The sequence below is a fragment of the Nyctibius grandis genome, chromosome 11, assembly GCF_013368605.1.
Source record: "Nyctibius grandis isolate bNycGra1 chromosome 11, bNycGra1.pri, whole genome shotgun sequence".
NCBI classification, from domain to species: domain Eukaryota; kingdom Metazoa; phylum Chordata; class Aves; order Nyctibiiformes; family Nyctibiidae; genus Nyctibius; species Nyctibius grandis.
In genome coordinates, this window is record NC_090668.1 from 10,339,653 (window position 1) to 10,363,634 (window position 23,982).

At 37.6% G+C, this 23,982-nt stretch overlaps 1 protein-coding gene across 1 annotated transcript in view; it reads left to right on the top strand.

The window, feature by feature from the left end:
• The window catches only part of TRPM1 (transient receptor potential cation channel subfamily M member 1), a 114,336-nt gene that overhangs the window by 76,610 nt on the left and 13,744 nt on the right, over window positions 1-23,982 (top strand). The window contains exons 8-23 of the mRNA XM_068410745.1: window positions 683-854; window positions 3,351-3,525; window positions 5,679-5,802; window positions 9,371-9,443; window positions 10,303-10,403; window positions 10,659-10,832; window positions 11,883-12,017; window positions 12,979-13,029; window positions 13,679-13,714; window positions 14,391-14,531; window positions 15,787-15,816; window positions 18,303-18,595; window positions 19,145-19,373; window positions 20,880-21,002; window positions 21,344-21,475; window positions 23,349-23,477. Coding sequence (XP_068266846.1) covers window positions 683-854; window positions 3,351-3,525; window positions 5,679-5,802; window positions 9,371-9,443; window positions 10,303-10,403; window positions 10,659-10,832; window positions 11,883-12,017; window positions 12,979-13,029; window positions 13,679-13,714; window positions 14,391-14,531; window positions 15,787-15,816; window positions 18,303-18,595; window positions 19,145-19,373; window positions 20,880-21,002; window positions 21,344-21,475; window positions 23,349-23,477 — 2,118 coding nt within the window. The remainder of the gene's footprint in view (window positions 1-682; window positions 855-3,350; window positions 3,526-5,678; window positions 5,803-9,370; window positions 9,444-10,302; window positions 10,404-10,658; window positions 10,833-11,882; window positions 12,018-12,978; window positions 13,030-13,678; window positions 13,715-14,390; window positions 14,532-15,786; window positions 15,817-18,302; window positions 18,596-19,144; window positions 19,374-20,879; window positions 21,003-21,343; window positions 21,476-23,348; window positions 23,478-23,982) is intronic.

Sequence of the window (23,982 nt, forward strand, 5' to 3'; positions counted from 1 at the left end):
GGAAACCTCTGTGTATTTAGCAATGTCAGCTGTGTAACAAAATAAACTGCTCATCTTTCTGGAGTATAAGTATTTTCACTGGTTCTAAAGCATGCCTAAGAGCTGAAATTGAACAATTTCTTGAAGAAAAGCTTCTGTTTAAATATATTTGTCAGGTTGTCATATATGACCTCAAAGTAAATATGGAGCTAGTGAGGTTTCCATTGCTTTCAATAGTAAAGACCTCTCTGGTGAAAGAGTTTTAGGCCCTAACTTCAGTGTGGCATGCTGAGACTTCTGTAAATCATGTAAGGGCCTTTATGTGTACAAGACTGGCATTTATTGTAGACAGGTACTCTGCAGTGGCATATAAATTACTAGGAACTCCAAATGAGAATCTATTTTCTAATGCAGTAAGAGGATTATATAACACAGTGTGTGATCAAGGGATGTACATTAATGAGCTTAGGGGAGCATGAAGGAGAATGCACAGATGTGACTGTTGTCTTCCAAAGAAAACACTGCTGTGAAGAGTTCAAGTTTTGAATGTAAAAGCAAGCTCAATTTCTAATTCTCCTCTATTTTTGGTTATAAAGGTCTGGTTGATTTGTTTTCTCATAAGGCATGTGCTTGGGCAGTGTAGGAGATCTTCACGTTTAGTTCTTAGTTCTAATCTAGGTGCATCTATCCTTTTGACACACAGGTAACGCGGGTTTACCAAACAATGTCAAATCCTCTAAGCAAGCTCTCTGTGCTCAACAGTTCCCATACCCACTTCATTCTGGCAGACAATGGTACACTAGGTAAATACGGAGCTGAAGTAAAGTTACGACGTCAGTTGGAAAAACACATTTCGCTCCAGAAAATTAACACACGTAAGTACAGTGGGGCTAATGGTAAACATAACGTCTTTAAAGGAAGGAAGGGAAGAAGGGCTTGAAATACTTCAAGGTATTGAAATTAAATGCTGCTTCCAGCTCTTTCTAGCAGGAATTTGATCAGGACTGTGTGACTAAACTAGAACATATGCTGTCTGATAAGTGGTGAGAGTCCAAATCTAGCAGCACAGAAAACACAGGAAAGTAAGGATTGCATAAAGGGAGGGAGAAAAGTTGACGAATAATAGCAAGGAGAAGCTTCAAAGCAGTAAGAATTTAAGGAAACGTGAAGAATTTGTGCACTTCTAGCTAGAATTCATAAGCATCAGTAAATATACAGAATGGGGTGATTTTGTTCATTTCCTGTTTACAGGAATCCTGTGCAGCTCAGTGGTTTCTGATTCCAAATGTTCATATTAACATTTTATTTTCTCTTTTATATGAATTTGTTTCATTTGAAATATCACACTCAAAATTCTTTGATCTTCCTGATAAACTCAGCTAGGATTATGATTTTTAATGAAGCCATTATCAAGATCATTTCACATCAGTGCTTTCATATTTAGAGTTTTGTGCAGTTAAAATTTCTGCCCGTTGTTACAGTCTCTCTAAAACAACTTTCTAGAATTCATTACTTAGGAAAAAAAAATCTTCTAAAAGACATTTTTTCATTTACATTTTTTGGGGAAAAAAAATATTTTTTAAAGATAAAATAAATAAAAAATGTTAGTAGCTGTGGTTTTCCAGCAACTTAAAAAAAAAAGCCACAACGATAACCTAATCAAAAATGGTCCAAAACCAGTTAATCATTCTTGAATCTGCACTTCAATTAAGAGCTACTGGAGAACAGACATCAGTTCTACTAGTTGTCTTTCTGACTTCTTACAGGTGCTGTTGTAACCTGTGTAGGCCCATATAAATAAGAAAAACGAAATATTCAGAATGACAATTACATTGAACTCGTGAAAAGTTTCTAACAGGGTTTAAGTGCTCTTATGGGTAGAGCAGAAAAATGAAGTAGAGTGCCAGGTAAAGCCAAAAGGCGCAGTTAGAGATTAGCCACAAGATATCTAAACGTTCTGGAAAGTCTTTAAGTACTGCTTTTTGCCTACGGTAAGCTTAAGAAACTGAACTCACCAAAATGATGCCCCTTGCCTTTGTGTGTGGAGACAGTGTTGTGCACTGTTGCCCACAGACATTGGAAATAGTTGACGTTAGCTATGCTTTTTTCATCTTTGTCTTCTGCAGAAGTGCTGGGAGAGTTGTAACATTGTAAAAGGGAGCACTGGCTTGGAAGATAAGGAAGTCAGGGCCCAGAGGCAAGATGTTCTGTATCATTTCTTTTAATACCACTGAGGATGGGGATATTGGTTCTGATCTAAGTAGTGTTTGGTGATTTTTGTCATGAGAAGGGCAAAGTTGGGAATACACATAGGAATTGAGAGTTCTGTGAAGGGCTGAAGTACATGTACTAGTAACAACATACAGGGAGTTGTTTTGTTTCTTTTTAATCACTTCAAGCACAGGCACCTCTTCTGGAAATCTCAGCAGGAATCACTAAGGATTTCATGGACACACAGGCCGGCCCATGCTCTGTGACTCCTCCTTATCAGAGCTGGGATATACTGACAGGAGGATATCAGGAAGCTTCTGCTGTTATTGTGCATGGTGTTCCTGTTCTTCACAGAGGAATGAAGGTTGAAAATACGAACTCTTTCACACATTCTCAGCTGTACAAAAATGTGCATCTCCTTTATAAAGCGCTGGTCATTTTACAGATTAAGAACTGAATTCAAATGCTTATAATTAGTGGGATTAGTCAGCCTTCAGGTAATGTTTTGTCCTTCATTTCCCCAAGTATCTTGTGACCAAGGCTACTGAGACCATGTGACCTGTGGGCTTCCCTTTGTCATCCTATGCCTGGAGATCACAGTGAGGCAGGGACAGCAAAGGGATGCTCAGCTGTCGTCTCTTCCATCGGCCAGCCATTTCAGCCTCAGGATAAAGACACTAATTTCATATTTTTTATCTTAGAAGAAAGCATAGGTATATGTCACCTTACTGAAGACTTCCTGTAGGTAACCAATGAAGAGTTAAAGCATCAAAGACACAGTAGCTGGGAGCCACCAAGTAACAGTGAAGCTAATGAAGTAATAGGAGAATAATGTTAGCTGTTTTATCTGTACATGGTGTCTATCAAAAGAGATTACAAACAGTTTGCCAACACAGAGTGAATAAATGATCAGTAGGGAGCTGATCATTGATGCAAAAGCAAGGGCAGAGAGACAACTTACTCTTTTCCTTTTGGGGCTATGAAACAGCATATAGACAGTTTCCTGGTATTGACCATGAAATGGCCATCATTTTTCCTAACTGCTCTGGTTTGAAATGATGCTGTAACACAGAAATTACATCCATTCATAATATCTCAAGCTCTTAAACTAAGTTTCAGTGACACGTCTTTTTTTGTTTCTGTTGTTCTGTTTTTTGCAGGGCTGGGACAAGGTGTTCCTGTAGTTGGGCTCATAGTGGAAGGGGGTCCCAACGTGATCTCCATTGTCTTGGAGTGTCTACGAGAAGAACCCCCTCTCCCTGTTGTGATATGTGATGGTAGCGGACGAGCATCAGATATTCTGTCATTTGCACACAAGTATTCAGAAGAAGGAGGGTAAGATTTTGAGATCTTCACCAAAGCTGTGTCTTGCTTGGGAGGACAACGTAGGACTATATGCCTTGCTTTCATTAAAGCTTCAGAAAAAAACACCTCAAGGACAAAATGCTACTAACAGATGCATTCTGCTGTCACTCAACTTTTGTTGCCTGTTTGATCTTAGCCCTGGCATTAATGAGTAGAAATTGTTACTACTTGCAATGTAATTGATAGTTCATTAAATAAGCTTGCATTCAGCGCAGCACACTGTCATACAAGCTCTGTCAAAGTTTGCTGCACTGACTTGGTGCTGGGTTGGGCATGTTAGAAACAAGAACAAGTGGTTCCTAAGAATTACTCTTTTTGTCAGGCCAAGGCTGAGGTTAATTAGTACATGTATTTGCAAAATTTGTACTGCCTGATTCTAGTGTGTTGTGTGAATGAGCTTTATTCTCCAAGAGTGCCAGACCAGCTGAAAAAATGTTGAGTTTCCTTCCAGTCTCTTGCTACTTCTTGTATCTGTGATGGTTCTTCAGGGCAGTGCTGCCTGATGTCATGAACAGAGTGGAGGATGTTGTCTGGAGCATTCTGCTCCACATCCCTCCTGTCCATTGCCCAAATGAATCTGTAAAAGTCACCCCTAATCCAGAGTTTTCTGGAATCTGTTATTTTTACAGTTGCTTGTCTGCCCCTTTAGTTGATAGAATGTATGGTTAGTTTAAAGAAGATACAAACCCTTACCAGCAGCATAAAGCATGTCTGCTCTGTAGAGTAAAAAATCTGTCCTGACAAATACTCCAAGTGGAAGCAGAGTATTGCATTTGTAATTTAAAATATTGCTTCTTCCAGTCAAGGAAAATATATTCCCCTTTGTCATTGTTAATATCAGGACTTTAGTAGCCAGATTCAGGCAAAAACCTAGTATATTGTCTTGATTAGGGTATGGCACACCTGTCTTGCACTGAAGAAATAACCTATTTCCTTGACTGAAGTTGGAGCTTAGCTTGGATTAAATATTAAGCAGACAACTAGTATTGTCAAGCAGTGCAGATGTTATTTGCTGAATTGGGAGAGCAGCTCTGATGCTGGGTATTTTTTATGTTTACACATAGTACGTATTAAATCCTATCAACAGTATTTATGATTCAGCGACTTTCTTTTCCTTGCCATCAACCAAGCCTCCTTAGCTTAGATAATTTTTTTTTTTTTTTTTCTTTCTCAATCATCCTACCTGTCAGCTCATAGGTAATTGAAAGAGCTTATCAGGATCAGTCTGTCTGAGAGCTTCTCACTGCATGACGTTCTCTCCCAGGGCATACGATGCAGTGTCCAATTTTCCTCTCCAATAATTATGATGAGATAAATGTGTTCATCTGGTAAGGCAGGTCTGTAAAGAGAAATTTTTCTCAGCCCTGCTGTCTAAAAGAATAATTTTCTCACTATGAACTTTGAATTTTACTGTACTGCACAGGCTCAGCTGTCTCACTGCTCTGAATGCCTGCTGGTAATGTTTGCCGTCATCTGAAAATACATGTGTGTTATTAGGAAATGTGTGGAAATTGAAGAGCTCTGTTTCAGATTGCTTTGAGAGATCAAACATTTCTGATGCTTCTAGAATGTTTTCGGTCTAATTTCTTTAATAATCTTTTGGTTTGTTTGTTTCTCAGTTGGGTATTATGAGGTTTTAGATATGCTAGCAATTTAAATCCTCTGTTTAAGAGGATAACCAAGATAACCAAGGTGACATATCAGTAGTGTAAAATATTTTTGTTTTTTTAGCAAAGGCCTTGCAATATTTAGAGGCAAAGGTAGGGGTCCTGTAAGGTGTACCGCTGAAATCGTGAAGACTGAACTTCTTAATGTATAACAGGAGTAAGAGCTACTTGCATTATATTCCAGGATGAAAGGATAGTTCAAGTTCCCCGACAGTTTTTAAATCAATGCTGAGGTACTGAGATGAATAAGAGCTAGTCTGGGTGTAAATTTCCTGATTACTGTTAACCCTTCATGAACTCCTTACCTGTACTGAATGCAAAGATGCTGTGTGTTTTCATTTATTTTCAAAATGAAGTCATTGCAGTGGCGGATGAAAAATTGTTTCTCAAACAGCAGCCTTCTGAATATATATTAATTTTGGCAATGTCTTCTTTTATGTCTCATTTTTCATTTAGGATAATAAGTGAGTCCCTTAGGGACCAGCTTCTAGTTACCATCCAGAAAACCTTTAACTACAACAGGAATCAAGCTCATCAGCTGTTCATCATTCTTATGGAGTGCATGAAAAAAAAAGAACTTGTAAGTGTCCTAAAAGTAGTTCACAAAGATAATTTCTGTGACTAAACTTTATAGAGTCCTTTCAAGTGCCATTCCTCCAGGGTTACGGCTTAACCTTTTTTCTTTATTTGTTTCTTTCCATATAGCTCCACAAATGTACACAATCATTCATGCATAAGCATAGGCCAAGAAAGGGTTTTTGTCTTCTGGAAAGCCTCTAAAACCAATTTCATATTCTTCTACTTTCTAAGTTGATAGGAGTCTCTTTTCACGGACTTCTGCAAGGCAGACCAAGACACTGACATAACTGCACTAAAAGATCAGCTGGAGAAAGTAGAGGAAAGATAACTGAAGAAAGGGTTCCTAGGAGCAATAAGCATTCAGAGTGCATCAGCACAGTTTTGGTCTTCTGATACACTTTTTAACAGCTTTTAATTCCAGTAAAATGGGCTATTCAGATCTTTCAAAAGAAGTTGAAACTTTTAAGTGTTCTTGAAGGTCACAGCCTTGCTTGATCCTGGCTTGTTGCAGGCCTATTCTATGTACTGTACGTACTATGTGCTCAGTCAGCTTCCTGCCTGTCTGCCATATCCCAGGTGCAGAGAAAAGTGTGTGGAGGAAAAGAAAATCTTTAACATTCACATCTGTCATTCTTGAAATTGTGTTCACTGCCTGTGCCTTTGCAGGCAAAATGAATCTTTGAGTGTTTTCCTTTGACTAATTGGCTTAGTGAATTTTTGTCAATATGACCTCTCCCTTGAGTCTTGGTATAATTCCATTTCATTCTTTCATACAAATCCTAAGCAGCTGTTTTAATGGCAGATGAACAGGATTTTTTTGTGGGTTTTTTAATTACAGCTGGAACTAGTATGGCTGATATTTTTTTCTTTTTTTGCTAAAGTTGCATACTTCTGTTAGATAGAAACAAGAGAGAAGTACCATAGCCTTCTCCTCAGACTGTGTATGGGAAATCAGATAACAAAACTGTGATTGAATTTAAGCATGAAATGTGAGGCAGTTTCATTCTTACTAATTCTTACAGTTAATCATAATGCAAAGAAACTTCCTCAAATCTGTACATCAAGCTTTGCACTAGTCCTCTTTTTATACAAGCTGCTCCCAATGATCAAAGTACCAATCAAGGTATTATTTTGTCATTGCTCTTGAGCAATTACAGTAAACACTGGAAATGAGATCACTTCTATCAGATTATAATTATCCCTGATGTTCCAGTCAAGGAACAAAGAGGAGCACAAAAAAACTCCAGTTGTTCATATCCACTGAGTGAACTCTGATTCTCTGAGATGTTCTGTTCTACTTTTCAACACTCTCTTAAGTCTCACTTCAGTAGAAGGGTGGCTAGCAAAGAATTTGGAACATAAAGGAAGTTTACGTTATGAAGAAGTTTAATGATGTTTGCTATTTTTTCTTTCTCCTGCTTTGGAAAGATGGACAAAACCAAAAATTCATTTTGTAATTTTTCAAACATTAAGTAAAATTATTTCTTAAAGTGTAATGCCAACTGTACTATGTTATATTATCTGGCATAGACATGCCCATAGGAGCCTAGCCTCTCACAGGTAACAGCTCATACAAAATATTCAGTGAAGTTAGGAGATTTTGGCTGAGTCAAGGAACACATGAAAAAACATGATCAGCGGCTCTCAGGATTAATCTACAAAGCCATTCTTAATGCCTTCCAGGAAGGTGTCCTGTGACAATTGAAATGACGTAGGATTGGGATGTGAATCTGTGTCAAGCAATCACCAGTCTGATATTCTCCACACTCTCCAAAAAGCTGGCTTCTTTTCCAGATATTATGCTGGACATTGGCTTGTGCCTCTGATTTTTCTTTAAAATGTTGATCTCAGCTGCCAAGGAAGTGAAGTGCTTGTTTACATATCTATACATTTCAATATAACAACTAAATACTTAAATGCCAAAAAGTAGTTTCCTGTCTCCTGTGTAGTATCATAGAATTCTCTTCCTAATTGTGTTTCCCTTCTTCCTCCATTCTCTCCAATGCTTTAATCTCCAAGGTTCATTACATCTGATGCTGAATTCCCTTTAGTGTGGGAGGGATTTCTGCAAGAAGGTCCATTTTAGTTTTGTCTCTGTTCTTTGATTTTTTGGTCAGATTTTGATACTACATAGTTCTTGTGTTCATAAAAGCCAGATTATGCAATTTTGAATGATTTTTAGCAACATATATTTAAATACCTTTGCCAGAATTAAGGATTCTCTAAGGATTAATCCAGCTGCAAATGCCTCTTGCAATAGAATATGACAAATAAAATATGACAAATGCTGTATTTTCTAGTAATGCAGCTCTGTACTGCAATCAAATAGACACTCATCTGCTTTTTTTTCTTACACATTCAGAAGTAGTACTGGCATGCCCAGTTGATTATGTAAAATCTTACTTAAGGGCTCCAAATGTGAAGTCTTTAGATTGTCTGGGTAACGTGAATGTACTCTTTATATATTTATGTTTGTATAGTGCCAAGATTAGTTCCATACATACGCCTTCATCAGAAGTCAAGTTGGTAATATGCACGACTGATAAGCTGACTGTAGGAGAGTCAGCCTTCCTAGAAGAATTGATTGAGAAAAGAGAGCCTACAGCTGCTTTAGTCAAACTGCTTTGAATTTAAAATGAGCATCAGAGCAGGCCTGATTTACTCAGCAAAATTCAGGCACTGACTGTGCAGCCTAAGAAGGTTTATGGTTTGCATTTGTTGATAATTTTGTCTGCTTTCTTTTTAATTAATAAATTTTTTTTTTTAGTTTTTCTCTCTTCTGTCATGTACCTTTGCATTCATGCAAAGTCTATTCTAACTGTTGAGAAAATTGCTATTCCCAGTACTTAATGTGAGCATCTGCTGTGAATAGTTGCTTTTGGAAAATGAAGAATTTGTTATTTTTTGTCTGCATTCGGTATTAACTTAATTAACATAGAATATTAGGTTATTCTGCTTTTGAATTATTAATCTTTTAATATGCAGTTCAATCACCAAGCTTTGTATGAATTACTGTTTTTAAAATCAGTGAAATGTCATGGACTCAACTAAGCAAATGTGACTAGAAATAATTGCCTTTCTTTATTAGTTGGTTCTGCTTTTTTGGTTGTTAATATGTAGCATATCCTGCAACTAAAAAATATTTGAATGTTATCGCCAATAAAAGTAAAGCTATGATAGTTATCTCGGGTAATTAGCATTTCCATTTTCAAGCTGGCATTTCCATTACTACTGGAAAGTAATAGAACTGTTGGAAAACAATCAGTTTGGCGTGGCAGTTTTGTCACCACTTTTCAAAATTAATGGATTTGGTGAAGAATTTCTTCAAGTTTGTTCATGTTTACCAATGCAGGGATATTTTGGGATTTTTTTTATTGAAAGAATTTAATTAAATGCTTTTGTGAAGATTAAATTTCAAAGAAAAATTTAGTGGAACTGTACTTTCAAAAAATCTCAAATCTTAGAAAATAATAAAGCTTTACCATCCTGCAATTTTTTCTGCCTACATGTTTAGTCTCTCTCTTTCATGTGTTGTAATTTTGTGTGTTTGGTTTTATGCTATCCTTTAGATTACTGTCTTTCGCATGGGGTCTGAAGGGCAACAGGACATTGAGATGTCTATCTTAACTGCTCTCCTCAAAGGTGGGTTTTGCAAGCAATTAAGAAGGATGCACAAACTGATCCCTAGAAGACAGTCCTATACACTGTCTGAGGTTCACTCTTGATGTTTAAGTCTTTGATTTATTTGTTTGGATTCTAACAAGTAACCTGAACATGCTTGGTTTAAGGTTCAGATTAGCTTGAAGCATAGAATCTAGACTGAAAGTTTTGCGTGGCTTTCCTCACCTGGAAGCCTGGGATGGGAATGCTGCAACAACTACACTACTGATACTTCAACACATTTTATTTCAGTTCTAGCATATATTAATACAGTTAGAAAAAAACGTGGGAAGATTAAAAAACTATCTAGATTTTTCCAGATCTCAGATTGTGGTCTTTAAGCCTTAGGGCAAAATTTAGGATCAGTTCCATATTTATTTGGAGTTTGTTACATTTGCTGAAACAACTGTTTTCTGTATGCAGGTATATAGCAGTTGATACGGACTCAATATGGGATCACTGGAGTCCCCAAAGCTAAGAAATAAAGAGAGGAATTAGTATACTCATATCTACAGCATCAGCCAGAGGAGCTGAGAGGAGTTTTTTAGAACAGTTAAATGTCTGTATTTATCATCAGAATATAAAGTCAATGTGGGAGCTTTAAGGAAAAAAGGGAGAGAATCTGGTTTAATCCTTTTGAAATTAGGATTATGGGGTTAAATTGAAGATGCTATAAATTTATTTGATGAATCCACTGCTGTGTGGTAGAATTATTCTAATGGCGGTATGATATGGAGTCAGGCTTGCTGTTTTCTGGATCTTGGAGAAGTGAATTACAGAAGGTTGTCCAATCTTGTTTCATCATGCATGAAATACTAAACATCTGTGTGTTTCTCTTTAGGTACCAATGCATCTGCTCCAGACCAGCTCAGCTTGGCTTTGGCCTGGAATCGTGTAGACATTGCACGCAGCCAAATCTTTGTCTTTGGACACCACTGGCCAGTAAGAAAGTTTTCCTAGTCATATTGTTTGTTAACAATTTAAAATAAGTGGTTGAACATTCACACTGTGAGTGTAAATGTGTGTAAAGCTGTGGCTATGCAAAAAGGTCATTATACTTAAGGAAATTATCGTTTTTAGTTGACTGCATGTGAGAAGTGGTAACTGGGGAGCAAGTTCAATAGGAGTGTATTCAATGAAATAGTCACTGTACGATCAATTAGATTTTTAATACTTCTAATGCATTATTAAATACAGCCTTTAGGAAGCCTTACAGCTCCTGATGGTACAGCTCCTGAGAAGGAAAAGAAATCTCCAGCACCTCAGACTAAAGCAGCCAGAGGGAAAGGAAAAGGGAAGAAAAAGGGAGGAAAAGGAAAAGAAGAGCCAGAAGAAGAAACAGACCCAAGAAAGCTTGAACTCCTGAACTGGGTGAGATGAAAGTACTTGTATTAAAACTGTTGAAGAATTCATTTTTTTTCATCCTGGGGGACAAAGAGAGAAGGAAAATACACATTTTCATTCTATAGAATACTCATTTGCACATTCTCACAAGATCAGCAGTAGATTCTGTAGGGATATGCTGTTCAGTCTTCAAGGCAGGAATCCCTCTCTCTTCCCATGCACACCACATGCAGCCATGCCGCAACAGTACAAGTCAGTGCTTATCTGCTGCGTCTTCTTCCCTGCACTTGTCAGAAGGAAATAAGAACACCAGTCTTTATCCTTCCTTGTACATATTACTTACCCAGTGAAGGCAGTTAAACACCTCCATTTGTAAGTGCTTCATTTTCCCCTTGCAGTAGGTTAGATTGTTCTGTTGTCTGGATTAAAGTTCATGTGCAAGGGGATTGCTGCTCAAGGGGTTTTACCCTTTCCTACTAAGTTCTAACTCCTTAGACCATATTAAGAGAAGATCCATTAAGCTTCCTGACCAACATTTTCCAAAGGTGAAGCTAAGTTGGTGAAGGAAGAGGAAGTGCTTCTTCCCAAATGATTTGAGTCTTTTGGCATTGAGTCTTGCCTTTTCGCTATGAGGCAGCAGTTTGAATGGATGATACATATGTGAGTTATCAGGGTAAATTATGTCAGCCTCTTCTTAAATGTAAATAGTGTGTTTTTCTTAAATTTTAACTTGTTCCACTCATGTTGAGCAAGTAAATCTCTTTTTCACATAATATGTCAAGCATGGTATGCCTGGTTTAGTTAAAAATACTAAACAAAATGATTGAAAGCTACAGTTGTATTGCTAAAGGTTTCTTTCACTGTTCTCCTCTTGCCCAAGTCCTCATCGGAAAACTCTACCATCTGTATTGATTTGCACATGGGTAAAATGCCATTTTCTAAATTCCTTTTCACTTACAGATTAATCAACATATTTGGGAACTTGGGAATATCCTATGTAATAAAAATGTTTGTGGTTGTTGGTCAGCCAACTCTTCAGTGTTTGTGTAGTCTCACATTCTCCATTCTGCAATTCAGGTGAATTCCCTGGAGCAGGCTATGCTGGATGCGCTGGTTCTGGATCGAGTGGACTTTGTGAAACTACTTATTGAGAATGGAGTGAACATGCAGCACTTCCTCACTATTCCTCGACTGGAAGAACTGTATAATACTGTGAGCGAGCAGAAATAATAAAATGCCCTGTGATATCTTTGCTACTGTATTTAACAGGGGTGTCCTTTTTCTTCTTCTCCCTCTGAGATGTGCTTTTTTTTTTTTTTTTTTTTCCAAAAAGCTCTGAGGCCTGACAATACACAGATATTGGATAGTGGTGAAGGGAGCCATTGCTACTACATATAGTGTCCTATTTTTTCCCTGCATATACACATTCCTAATTAATAAGCCTACAGCAGCTGTCAGAAGCCATTGCAGCTTGTTATGTAAATACAGTGATGTATTTAAAATGCATGTTCAGAACACTTGAAGAACTAATGTAGATAGCAAAAATTTAATACCAGCCAATAGTGGTCATGTGCTTTTAATCTCAATTACTTTTCACGTATGTATACTTTAATGTTATTGAAATAAGCCTGTAAATTTGGCAAAGTACTTACACGGCAACTTTTATCCTTAGCACGTTGCAGAAGTCAGTTATCATTTTTCCTTGTGGCCCAGCAAAGCAGAATGTTTTCCCAAAACCATAGAACATCATGCTTTTTAATTCAAATTCTCCTTGACCCACAGAAAATTAATGAGGAACAGAACTATTTCTAGACTGTTTTTCTTCCCATCATTTAAGTGGCAGGTAGTCTAGGGCAGCATTCATACAACATAGAACCTCAGTCTAGTCCTCCAGTCCCTTTATGGCTCCTGCAGCAAGTACAAGTTCAGCCAATACCACAAACTGCTGTGACTTGAATCACCACATAAAGGATTATAAGAAAGGGGTTACACAGCTCTTGATAGAAATGTGTTTGTCATTGTAGCCCAGTTCCTTCTTTTCACCCCTGCAGAGTGTGATGGCACATGGTTGCCTAAAGTTATGCTTATAGTGCCAGATCATTAATTACATTTGTGTTTGCAAAAAATCTGTAGAATTGAAACTCTAATGGACCATGAATGATTTTTGTTTCAGAGATTGGGTCCACCAAACACGCTGCATTTGCTAGTCAGAGATGTGAAAAAGGTAAGCTTAACTAACAGTGGCATTACATTAAAAACTAAGGAAAGTTAAGCTCCTAGTAGTGCAATAAATCATTTGAGATTTAGGTTGATACTGTTTCTTCTCTGCAAGAAGCTCCCAATGCAGCATTACAAAGGAGGAGCGAGTGGAAGGAAAGGCCTGTTATGTTAACGGGAAGCCCCATTCATGAGCACAGAATTTGTTCCCTTTTGTTTGTTTTTCAGTTACTTTTCTCCCAAGCAATCCTACTTTTACCTGGGAGAAAATCTCTTTTGCTTCTTAGTGCTACAAGTCCTAAATTTGTTATTAATTTGTTTCCATTACATGTACATTCGTTCATTGTACATAAATAGGGTCATTGTAAGATTTGTTGTTGTATTTGCTCTCTTTGAAGTTATGGAGCTTTTATTCAGTAAAATTCAGCTACATGAAATAGCCTGTATTGCTTTTTTCAAGGAAAAATCCCATTTATTCCCAGGCGGTTTAGATGTGGGAATTACACAGTAAGATGTTAATTTATAATTCGTATTAATCTGCTTCATGGTTTAACACTTTTCTCATTCAGTGTTTGTCTTTTTGAGTGTTACTAATGCTCTTCTGCATTCTGCTTTCTGTCTGTCTCCTTTTCATTGCATTTTCATGGCTCACTCAGCGGCAGTCTCGGGGATTCAGTTGGGTTAACATGGAGGTGATGTGTTTGCTTAGGATATAGTTGTTTCATCATAGCAACTGCTCGGTGGTGCTGTAGAATCAGTTATTGTTGTAGGATGTAGCTTGAACAATGAAGCACAGTTTTCAGCTCATGGTTCTAGCAGAGCCATTACCACTATCCAGTTTTTAAGTGTAACAGTGGAAATTATAGTCTGCTTTTTAATTTGATTCTGGGCTGCACATTAATCTAAATCATGTTCTGCATAGCCTTAACTCTGTAGATAATATTAGGATGAAATGCAAGTTTCTATATAAACGTAAAGTATGCCTGATATTCACTAGGAAATTAAGTCATGCGTTTATAGTGGATTAATGATAATCAGTACAAAGTTATTTAATTTCGTCAGTATAACCCTTGCAAGCAACTCAGGCTTGTATGGACACTGACATATTGTACAAGTACATCAAATGATAATTTGTGCTCAACTATAAATACTGCCAACAACAAAACAAAAAAAATCTGGCCCCAAAAAATGTTCATTATGTGAAGAAGTTATCATTAATTTTGTACAAATATTCATAGACTGAAACCAGTGGCTGTAAATAATACCTGTATGCCAATTTAAACATGACATGATATGTCTAGCCAGGCAATTTAATGTATGTTTTCTTATCCTAAGTCCTTAATTTTTTTTTATTTTTTTTTTTGGTAGGGAAATCTTCCACCAGATTATCATATCAGCTTAATAGATATTGGTCTTGTACTTGAATATCTCATGGGTGGAGCTTATCGCTGCAACTATACTCGAAAAAGTTTTCGGACTCTTTATAATAATTTATTTGGACCGAAGAGGGTAAGAATGAGTTCATTCTGGATATGGCCATTGTGCTGATGGTAAAAAATAAGTAATACTCTGTTCCTTTGTCTTTGTGAAACACTACATGTTAAATTCTAAATAAATGCTTCAAGAACAAAGTTGAAACTCTGGTAGTGAAGTTATATGAGGAACCTGTAAAACATCTATGTCAAAAGATGGAAGGACCCAAAAGGTGGTAAATGCATTGATCTGGAGGTGCATTTCCTCCTATTTCAGTAGTTTACAATCCAAGCATTTCTAACTGTGGTGTTTGCATATTTACTTATTCCTACCTGAAGCTGTAGCTTGACCTTTTAGCTCTCTTATAACTGTAAACTGTATTGGCCAAGCCAGGATCAAGTAACTGTAACCAACAGTAGCCTTAACTTGGGTAAGGCAGAGAGTTTAGTCTGAATACAGATCTATGAACCTGTAACAGTAAGTCCTGTAAAGAACTGCTCTGAGCATAAATCTAATCCTACAGAAGCCACTGCAATCTCAGTAAAGCTTTTCTTAGTCATGTACCAATCCTGAGAATATCAGGTATGGCCCTTGCTTTGTTAAAAAGTTTGTTCTAAGCAGATAATTTTCTTCGTTAGCTTGTTTATTCGTTTGGTTCAGCTTTGAAGGTCAAGTGAAGCTTCCTAGCCTAATTACAGAAAGCCCCACGCTAGGAAACTAGCCCCACAAATGGTAAGAAGGCCACTCAAAGCCCAAGTATTCTGTAGCTGATACATAGAACATATATAGTGTAGTACTATCTGATGGAACAAACAAATAAACCTTTTACATAAAATGTAAACCAGAAATTTCACAATAGAAGACAGGGGTTTTTTTAATGGGAAATTGTGAGAGGTTTGAAGATCTACTACATTTTTTACTGTTTCCCATGGGTATCTTTACCCTGTGTGTGCTTAGAAGCACTGTTTTTTTCAAGCTTTTGTGACCTTGTGGTGATTTTAATTCTCAAAGCAGTGTGTAATTGAATGATTCATTTGACTCTTTCATCTGAATCAAAATATTTTGCTTGAGTGTGGGATGGAAAATATTTTCTAACCCATTGCCTTCCTGCAAATACAATTAAGAGAGAGATTAATTAATTGTACCATTATTGGTACAATTATTTAGAGTAGTAAGTTTAATAATAAATACTGTACATTTGTAAATGAAAATCTGTTTTTCCTTGGTATTGTTTGGTCTTTCAGTTTTCCCTTCCATCTAACTGATTTTCTTTTCTATTTTTAATATTCAGCCAAAAGCTCTTAAACTACTAGGGATGGAGGTAAGTTGGATTTGTTGTAAAATACTGTTTTTATCAGTGCATTTCTTGGTACAGGTCTGCTCTTGCTCTAAGCTTTTTCACTATAACTGTGGCTTAAAGTAAATTTCAACTAGACAGGATCTTCCATTTTGCAAACAGCCTATGAAATACTTCTGGCATTTTTTTATGGGTAGGGTCTTGAGAGCTGCTTAAAGCTTTGCTCAGTAGTCTTCAGGCAGTTTTTAGCACTGTTATGTAATAACACATGCTATGTTGGAACGTATTGTAGATTTAATCATTCAGATGTGAACATCAATGATATTGAAAAGAGAATGTGATCCAGCAGTGCTACTTATGCTCAAATCCCCTTTAACCATGTAGTAACAATTTATGCACTTATGACATTTTATCATAGAGAAAACATTTCACTGGAGTGAAAAAACAAGGTGGTCTGACATGTTAGATGCTGTCCTCCACCATAAAACATCTTTTCTACCATGATGGCATGATGCTTTGTAGATGATGAAGCTGATACAGAATTTTGGGTCCAACCCCTGCCTCAATTACTTGTGTGTCTGCAGAAATTTTGAATTGATCAGAATCAAGTCTGGGATGATGCCTAAAAACTCACTCTGTTTTGAAGGTAGTAGCTTTTGTTTCTGAAAAAAAAAAGTATTAATATAGACCAGGAAAGCATTTACACAGAGGCTAGGTATATTTCTCTATGAAGTATGCTGTTAGTACTGCTGTGATAGTATTCAAACACATGTACATGTACATGTTGCTTGTGTTACATTTGATGTGAACTGTACCCACACGCAAAAGTCTCTATTTCCCCAAGCAAGTAAGCAGCTTTCTTCTCTATGGAGACAGTCCAAGTTCTGTTTAATCTCTCTGATCAGCTTCCTGTTTTCTAATGGCTCAAGGCCAAAAGCTCAGCCCCTCAGAGGTGTGGCCCTTTTTAATCAGCATTGGTCACACATAGGTTGCTTAGTGCTTCTCCAAAAGAACATATTGATTTTCCTGTTTCTTTCAGTCAGAAATGTTTTATGTGGCACAAATTGAAGTGTTCTCTCCACTTGACAGTGGCTGTAGCCCACTCCCTTCTTCCAAGAGAAAGAAAACGTGAAAAGAAAAATTAACATTTCTTTTGCTGAAGTGGTCAGTAAATTGATGTGACTTCAAGTGTTTGGGTTTTTTTCATTTCCAGTGTTAGCAGCTCTGAAACAGGAAGTTCAGCCTCCTTAGCACTTTGTCTTTCTTACCCAGGTTTTGTTTTGGTTTGATTTTCCTGGTGTGGGGAGGACCTAATTTTTGGTCCTCCATTTGAGATTTTATGTCCTGTGCTTCAGAGATGCTCAACACTTTCTTCATGTGCATGCAATTAATGACCCCTGAATTTTCCAGAAGAGAGAGAGGTTGCCACTTCCAGTTCTTAAAACTGCTGGAAGAGAAATGCATACTTAATTGTTGAGCTGAAGAGTCATCTTTGGAAACCTGGAGTGTGAGGCTGAACCCTGAATTTGGATTTAAGTTCATATTTTCTCAAAAAATAGTGCATTATGCTGAGCTTGCTTGAACAGGAACTAATTTTGTAGAATGGTAATTGCTTTTACTTGCAATCCACTTTGAGATTGGAATCAAGGTCTACAATGATGATGAGCTCTGTCTACACCTATATATGCAATGTTCTTCCTACATTATTTAAACCCTAATTTTCCCAATCATGGCTTTTCTCCCTTCAGGATCCTGCTTCATTGTCAGTACTTCCCTTCAGTTACTTCCATGTTGGTTCCTGTAGTAATGGCCTATCCTCTCTATCCCTTTAAGAAATGGGATACTTATACCTTCCGTTTGCACTGCATACGTAAGAAGAGATTGCTTATTCAAAGGTGAAGACTCCCTTTAGTATCTTGCTGTTCTTAAGGATGCTATCTGCCTGTCTTTTTGTCTTGAACTTGCATGTTACCGCTCTCTCTGCCTGCATGTCAGTCTGAAACCTGCTTTGATACCTGTAAGATAGGCAGCGCTGTTCTTCAGGAATAGATGCAGATCAAATCAGAAATTACAGTGGAACCCATTCATAGTGAATTCAGGTTTGTTAAAGCTCCGTTGACACTGAAGTGGAATTCATTAAATATTAATTCTTTGCAAATCAACTTGTGCAATTACACATGCGGTAGAGATCCACTTAGAATGCAGTGTAAAGTGATGCCTTCAGTACAGTAGGATTCTACTGTACTTATCCAAGATGGATGACTTGTAATTAAGTATGCAAGAAACGGTTCTCTGAATAAAATATTAAGCTGTGTGTGCTAGCCCAGTGCATGCTCTGTCACATGTTCTTCATAGTTTTATCGCTATTGGCATTCATTGTAGCAAACAGCAAAAACAAATTAGAACTTTAACTATTAATATGTCCTCTCAATACTTGTTCTGTGCATGGTGCCATTGTCAGGTAAGCTGTTAAAAACTGGTGGGAACATTTTTTCTTCTTTTCTTCCCAGGATGATGAGCCTCCCACCAAAGGGAAGAAGAAGAAGAAGAAGAAAAAGGAGGAAGAGATCGATATTGATGTGGATGATCCAGAAGTCAGCCGCTTTCAGTATCCCTTTCATGAACTGATGGTGTGGGCTGTGCTGATGAAGCGGCAAAAGATGGCACTTTTCCTTTGGCAGCGAGGGGAGGAAACCATGGCCAAGGCACTTGTGGCCTGCAAGCTGTACAAGTCTATGGCCCATGAGTCTTCTGAGAGTGAGCTGGTGGATGACATCTCTCAGGATCTGGACAACAACTCAAAGTTTGTAGATGCAGAGCAAAGTATATGTCTACTTGATATAGGGGGTTGTCTGACCTGCTGAGCAGCTTTACTTTTTGTAAAATACAATTGATTTCTAGAATGTAGGTTTGCAGGGTGCCATTTGGAGCCTACTTATTAACAGTACACAAGCTAAAATGTGGTCTCATTATCTGAAGGCAACACTTGCAAGGAGAAGACTTGCATTTTTTCTGACAATGCATTTTTCTTCAGCTTCTCTCTCTGTAAAACTAGCTACTTTAATTTTGCAAAGTTATTTTCAGGATTTACTCACATAAATTAAGGGGTATCTGATGATATATCTAAACTGGCCTTAAGATGTTACCAGTCTAAGCTAATTCTCTCTGGTCACTAAAAATTTGTTTGGAACTTTTGTAGACTGTCCCAAATCAAGCTTGAGATTCAGTTGTTCTTGTCATTGTACATGTGTGTGGAAAAACATGACCCCCTGTTAACAGAATTAAAACCCCAAATGCAAGCAAACACTGATTGCTAAATCAGACTTCACTGGACTTATCTTGTGTTTTCCAGAGATTTTGGCCAGCTGGCTGTTGAACTCTTGGATCAGTCCTATAAACATGATGAGCAGATTGCCATGAAACTACTGACCTATGAACTGAAAAACTGGAGTAATTCTACCTGCCTGAAATTGGCTGTGGCAGCTAAACACAGGGACTTCATTGCTCACACGTGCAGCCAGATGCTCTTAACAGATATGTGGATGGGGCGACTACGCATGCGGAAAAACCCAGGCCTTAAGGTATTTCTATTCTGCAGTTGTTTTCAAACATATAGTCTGTTGCGTGTAACACTACGTGATACATAATATATGCATAGAACAAATTGGCTTACTAATTATAGATGTTTTAGGAACATACTTGTTTTAAAGCTATTTATATTGGTTTTGAAGTTGAGGATATCTAAGGAACTTTACCCCATGACAAAGGAAAATGTAAATCCATAAAAGGCTTAGCATGGTTGGAATCTGAGAGCGACGTCGTGGCTTTCAATGAATGATGAGATTTGTTCATTGAAAACATACACCTTTGATTAAAAATTAGTTGGATAGAAGCAAAAAGATCTCCATTAGGGGTCCATGCAATGGGAATAGAGAGAAAATTAACCAGTTGTGGACACATGCTTCTTAGATTACTTAATATTGTACCAGAAGACACAGAGTCAAGACTCAGTGTTGAAAAGAGTGAAATCTGTGCAATTGCATTGTATGAAACGATGTGATTTGTATTTCCCTATTCTGTGATTTGATGATACTGTCTCTCTCACTGATTTTTCTATTTCCCGATTGTTGGATTTACAAAAAAATGAATAATGTGAGAAGGCTGGCACAAAAGAGAAGCATGAGTGAGCCAATGATAAAGAAGCAGAGCAGTGTTTGTTTGTGTGTGTTTCCATGTGAATATAATCCTTCCTTTGTTATATAACACAGTTGCTGTCACCTGTATGGAGGCCCATGGTGATGGTGCCACCTTCAGTCTCACCTCCTTATTTCTTAAATCCCTCATTACTGACAAAGTGCCATGCCTATCTTCCCAGGTCATACTCCCAAGCTTGCTGACATACACATTACACTCCCTCTGTCATTCTCAATTCATTTCCACTTTCCCATGTCTCCCTCTTAAACCTGTTTAAAATCTTCAAGCAAGTGTCCTGCCTTTCAGGATTGCATCGTGGTGCTTTCTAAATCTGTTTACTGATTTCCTTTCTTTTCTCCAAAGGATTACTCAACCTGCTAGTGTTCTAGTTTCATTACTTGTATTCTTTTCTTTGCTCCTTTTCTGTAGTTTGGCAACTCCTGCTTGTGTTTCTGTATGTCAGCAATCTCATATAGTATAAGAACTCTCCCAGCACTATCTGCAAAGCTTCTTTTACCTTTCACAATTTTTTAACTATTAGAACTAATTATAGTAGGTGACTAAAACAACTATAAACTCGTGAAGCCCTCTTCCAACCACCACTGTGTCCATTCCGTGGAATTTCTCTGCACAACTCTAATTCTGGAGCACAATTTCTTAATTGCAGTGTATTCATGAAGATGGGGAGCCTTCCAGGGTGCCATCTTTCCATACAAGACCTTATTGCCAATGCTTCATAAGTACTACTTATTCATTTTTGTAGGTTTGAGGATAGCAGAGTATCTTGAATACTATACAAAAGAAAATATTATTTATGGGATTTACCTTGTTATGAAATCTATTAATGTAAACAAATACTGTGATCTGAGTTGGATTCTTTTTTTGTTGTACAGGTTATAATGGGGATTCTTTTCCCTCCCACCATCCTTTTCCTAGAGTTTCGGAGTTACGATGATTATTCTTACCAGACATCAAGAGAAAATGAAGAAGGCAGAGAAAAGGAGGAGGAAAATGTGGTCAGTAATGGAGATTATTAGAAGTTCTAATATCTCAAGAGTGCTCAGTTTTCTATCTTCTCTGATTATGCTATAGGTCACTCAGGTTAAAATATCAACTGCCTCTGTGGGATAAAAATCAGTGAAGAGTTTTGGGAGTGTATAGACTGGATTCTCAGGGCATGTAAATTACCTGTTTAGTTGCACCGATTTACAAAACCTGTATTTTTGTATTTTTAAAAAGAGGTCTGTTGCTCAGAGGAAGCATCGTGTAGTTAACAGTTGGCTGGGGCTGTAGTTGGGGGAAAGCTACTATTTTACTGTTGTATATTGATGAAAAACTGACAACTTTGGTCTTCCAGGATGCAAATGTGGATACAGGCTCCCGAAAAGGAGATGAAGAGAATGGAAATAAAAAACAAAAGAGCCTTCCAATTGGAACAAAGATCTATGAATTCTATAATGCGCCTATTGTCAAATTTTGGTTCTACACAGTAAGTCATGATGACTAAACTGATAGTGATCGTTTTTCTCACACCTGTGAAACTTAAAGGATTCCAATGTGAAAATAATAACCGAGTAATAAATAATAAGTAGTAGTGACTTTCATGGAATCTGATGAGTAAAGCACTCCCTTTATTCAGAGAAAAATGCATAGACAAATGAAACAGAATGAATAACTGAAGCTTATGCTGTCAGACTCTAAAGCTCCTACACACTTTGAAGGAGGCCCCCCTATCTGGCTAATCATACGCCAAACTCAGCACAAGCTCCACAATCCAATCAATCAATCCAAACTAGGCTGGATTCTCTTGCTTTGTAAAAGCTCTGGCTCCTGTTCTGCATTGAGATATACTTAGGACCCAAGAAGTAATGCCATAGTATCAGTGCTTGCCATTTGCTCTGTTGACAGTTAGGCTCAGAGGAGTGCAACCTAGATGGAAGCACAGATCCCAGTCTGCTAAGACTTAATAGCTACTTTTCTCTTATTTAAATAATTAAAACCAATCTAAACTTAAAGATCTGTGTTGACAAGCATCTGACTTTCTCTTTAGCGCATCAAGAATTATCTGGTGCTAAACTGTGTTGTAATAAAACAGAAAAGGTATTAATGCTACTGCTCATAAATATTGTGTGTGCCCTGAAAAAAGGATACTGTTTTGTTTTTTTTTTTTTATTCAGAGCTAGGACTTCTGATACCTAGTATGTCATAATATTATGTAGATTTTTAGTTTTAGCACATTGTAATCACAAACACTATATTGATCCCTTTCTGCTGCCTGTATTAATAATTTAAAAACAAAATTCCTATTTAATTCAAATAGAAGTATTCAACAGTGTAAAGAAATTACATTTTAGTAGATTAAAAAAGCCCTAGGCACAAAGGGCCTGATTTAGAGTGCTTTGAAATTGTTGTTTTGCTTCTTTCAACAAATGAGATAATTCAGCTGCCTGGATCATATGTTCCACAGCTGCTAGAGGCCCATGGCCTCTGCCAGTGTACGTGGCAGCTATAGGGAGGGCATTGCAGTAGGCCTGATTCCTTCAGAGAAGAAAATGTTTTTTCTTGTGCAAGTAAGAGTCTTCAACACCTGAATCTTTCACACATAGTCTGAATATATGTGTTCATACATGTTCATATGAACGTCACAGTTAGGGTGGGCTTCGCTTTCATGCATTATGCACGCCCCTCAGCGAAGAGGATTTTACTGCCTTCTGTTTGGTGTTTCTTCTCTGACGTGGTGATGCAGCCTTCTGTTCTCTTACTGAATGGGTTTCAGATGGGTTTAAGTAACAAGTACAGGAAGAGGTGTTGTAGGGACTGATATGTGAAGTCCGTACGCCTCTGGCTTCACGTTAAGAATATGTTCTGCCTAGGCAGTCTCAACCACATTATTACAGGGTGGAGAAAAGCAAGTGGCCTGTGGCTCTTTATTTCCCCTACCCCTCCAGGCAGGTGCTGCTCACAGCTTTGCTTCCCTATTCTGCTTTAGATCTGTTTTGAGATGGTGAGTAAACATTTCACATTGAATATCTCATTCTTTAGAAAACTCCATTTTTTCTGTGGAAAATCTTTTGGTTTATTACTGCTGTGTTTCCAGGTTTTTTTCTGCAAAGCCATTGGATCTGTTTTAGTTTCCTAACTCCAGACTTCCAAGACCTGTGAAGTTTTTAGTGTGGCAGGTCACCAAAGACTGCTGTGAGGCACAGAGACACCAGCATGGAGACTGATTTTTTCTTTTTTTTTTTTTTTTTTTTTAGTATGTGGAAGTCATCTCAAGTAATTGAATGCTGCCAAATGGTGGAAGGATCCTGGGATCCATCACCTAAAGTCCATAAAGGATTTTGTTTTTTTTTTTTTTTCAGATATCATACCTTGGTTACTTGATGCTATTTAATTATATCATCTTGGTGCGGATGGAACGGTGGCCATCAGTCCAGGAATGGATTGTCATCTCCTACATTGTGACATTGGCTTTAGAGAAAGTAAGAGAGGTAAAGTCTGTCATACCAACATCTCATAATCCTTAAAGTAAAGCTCACTGTTAGAGGTGATAATGGTATGGACTTGTGCAGAGGGTTGAGAAGCCATACATGAGAGAAAAGATTCTCATATTCACATAGTCCCAAAATGCTGATCACTGGGGAGTTTCATTTATAGCCCATTCCCATACATTAAAAAGGTGAGGCAAAAATGCCCTGAGGTCAGTAGTCGAAATGAATGCTGTCATTCTCTTATGTGTATTTCCAAGGAAGGGCAGGGCCATAACCCATGAAGGAAATCTCAGTAGGTGCTGTCTTTTTATTATTGATGCAGTCCTTGACAACAACTACAGGCAGAGAGGTGTTTTGAGGAATTAGCCAGGAGTACTGACTGATCTCGTTACTTTTGTATGAGGAAGATAGTATAAAAATTTCTACTGCATTTATATGCTGCAGTGTGGTTTGCACTTAGCCTGTCCTTCTCTGATTCACAATTCCCACATCTCATATTAACTGT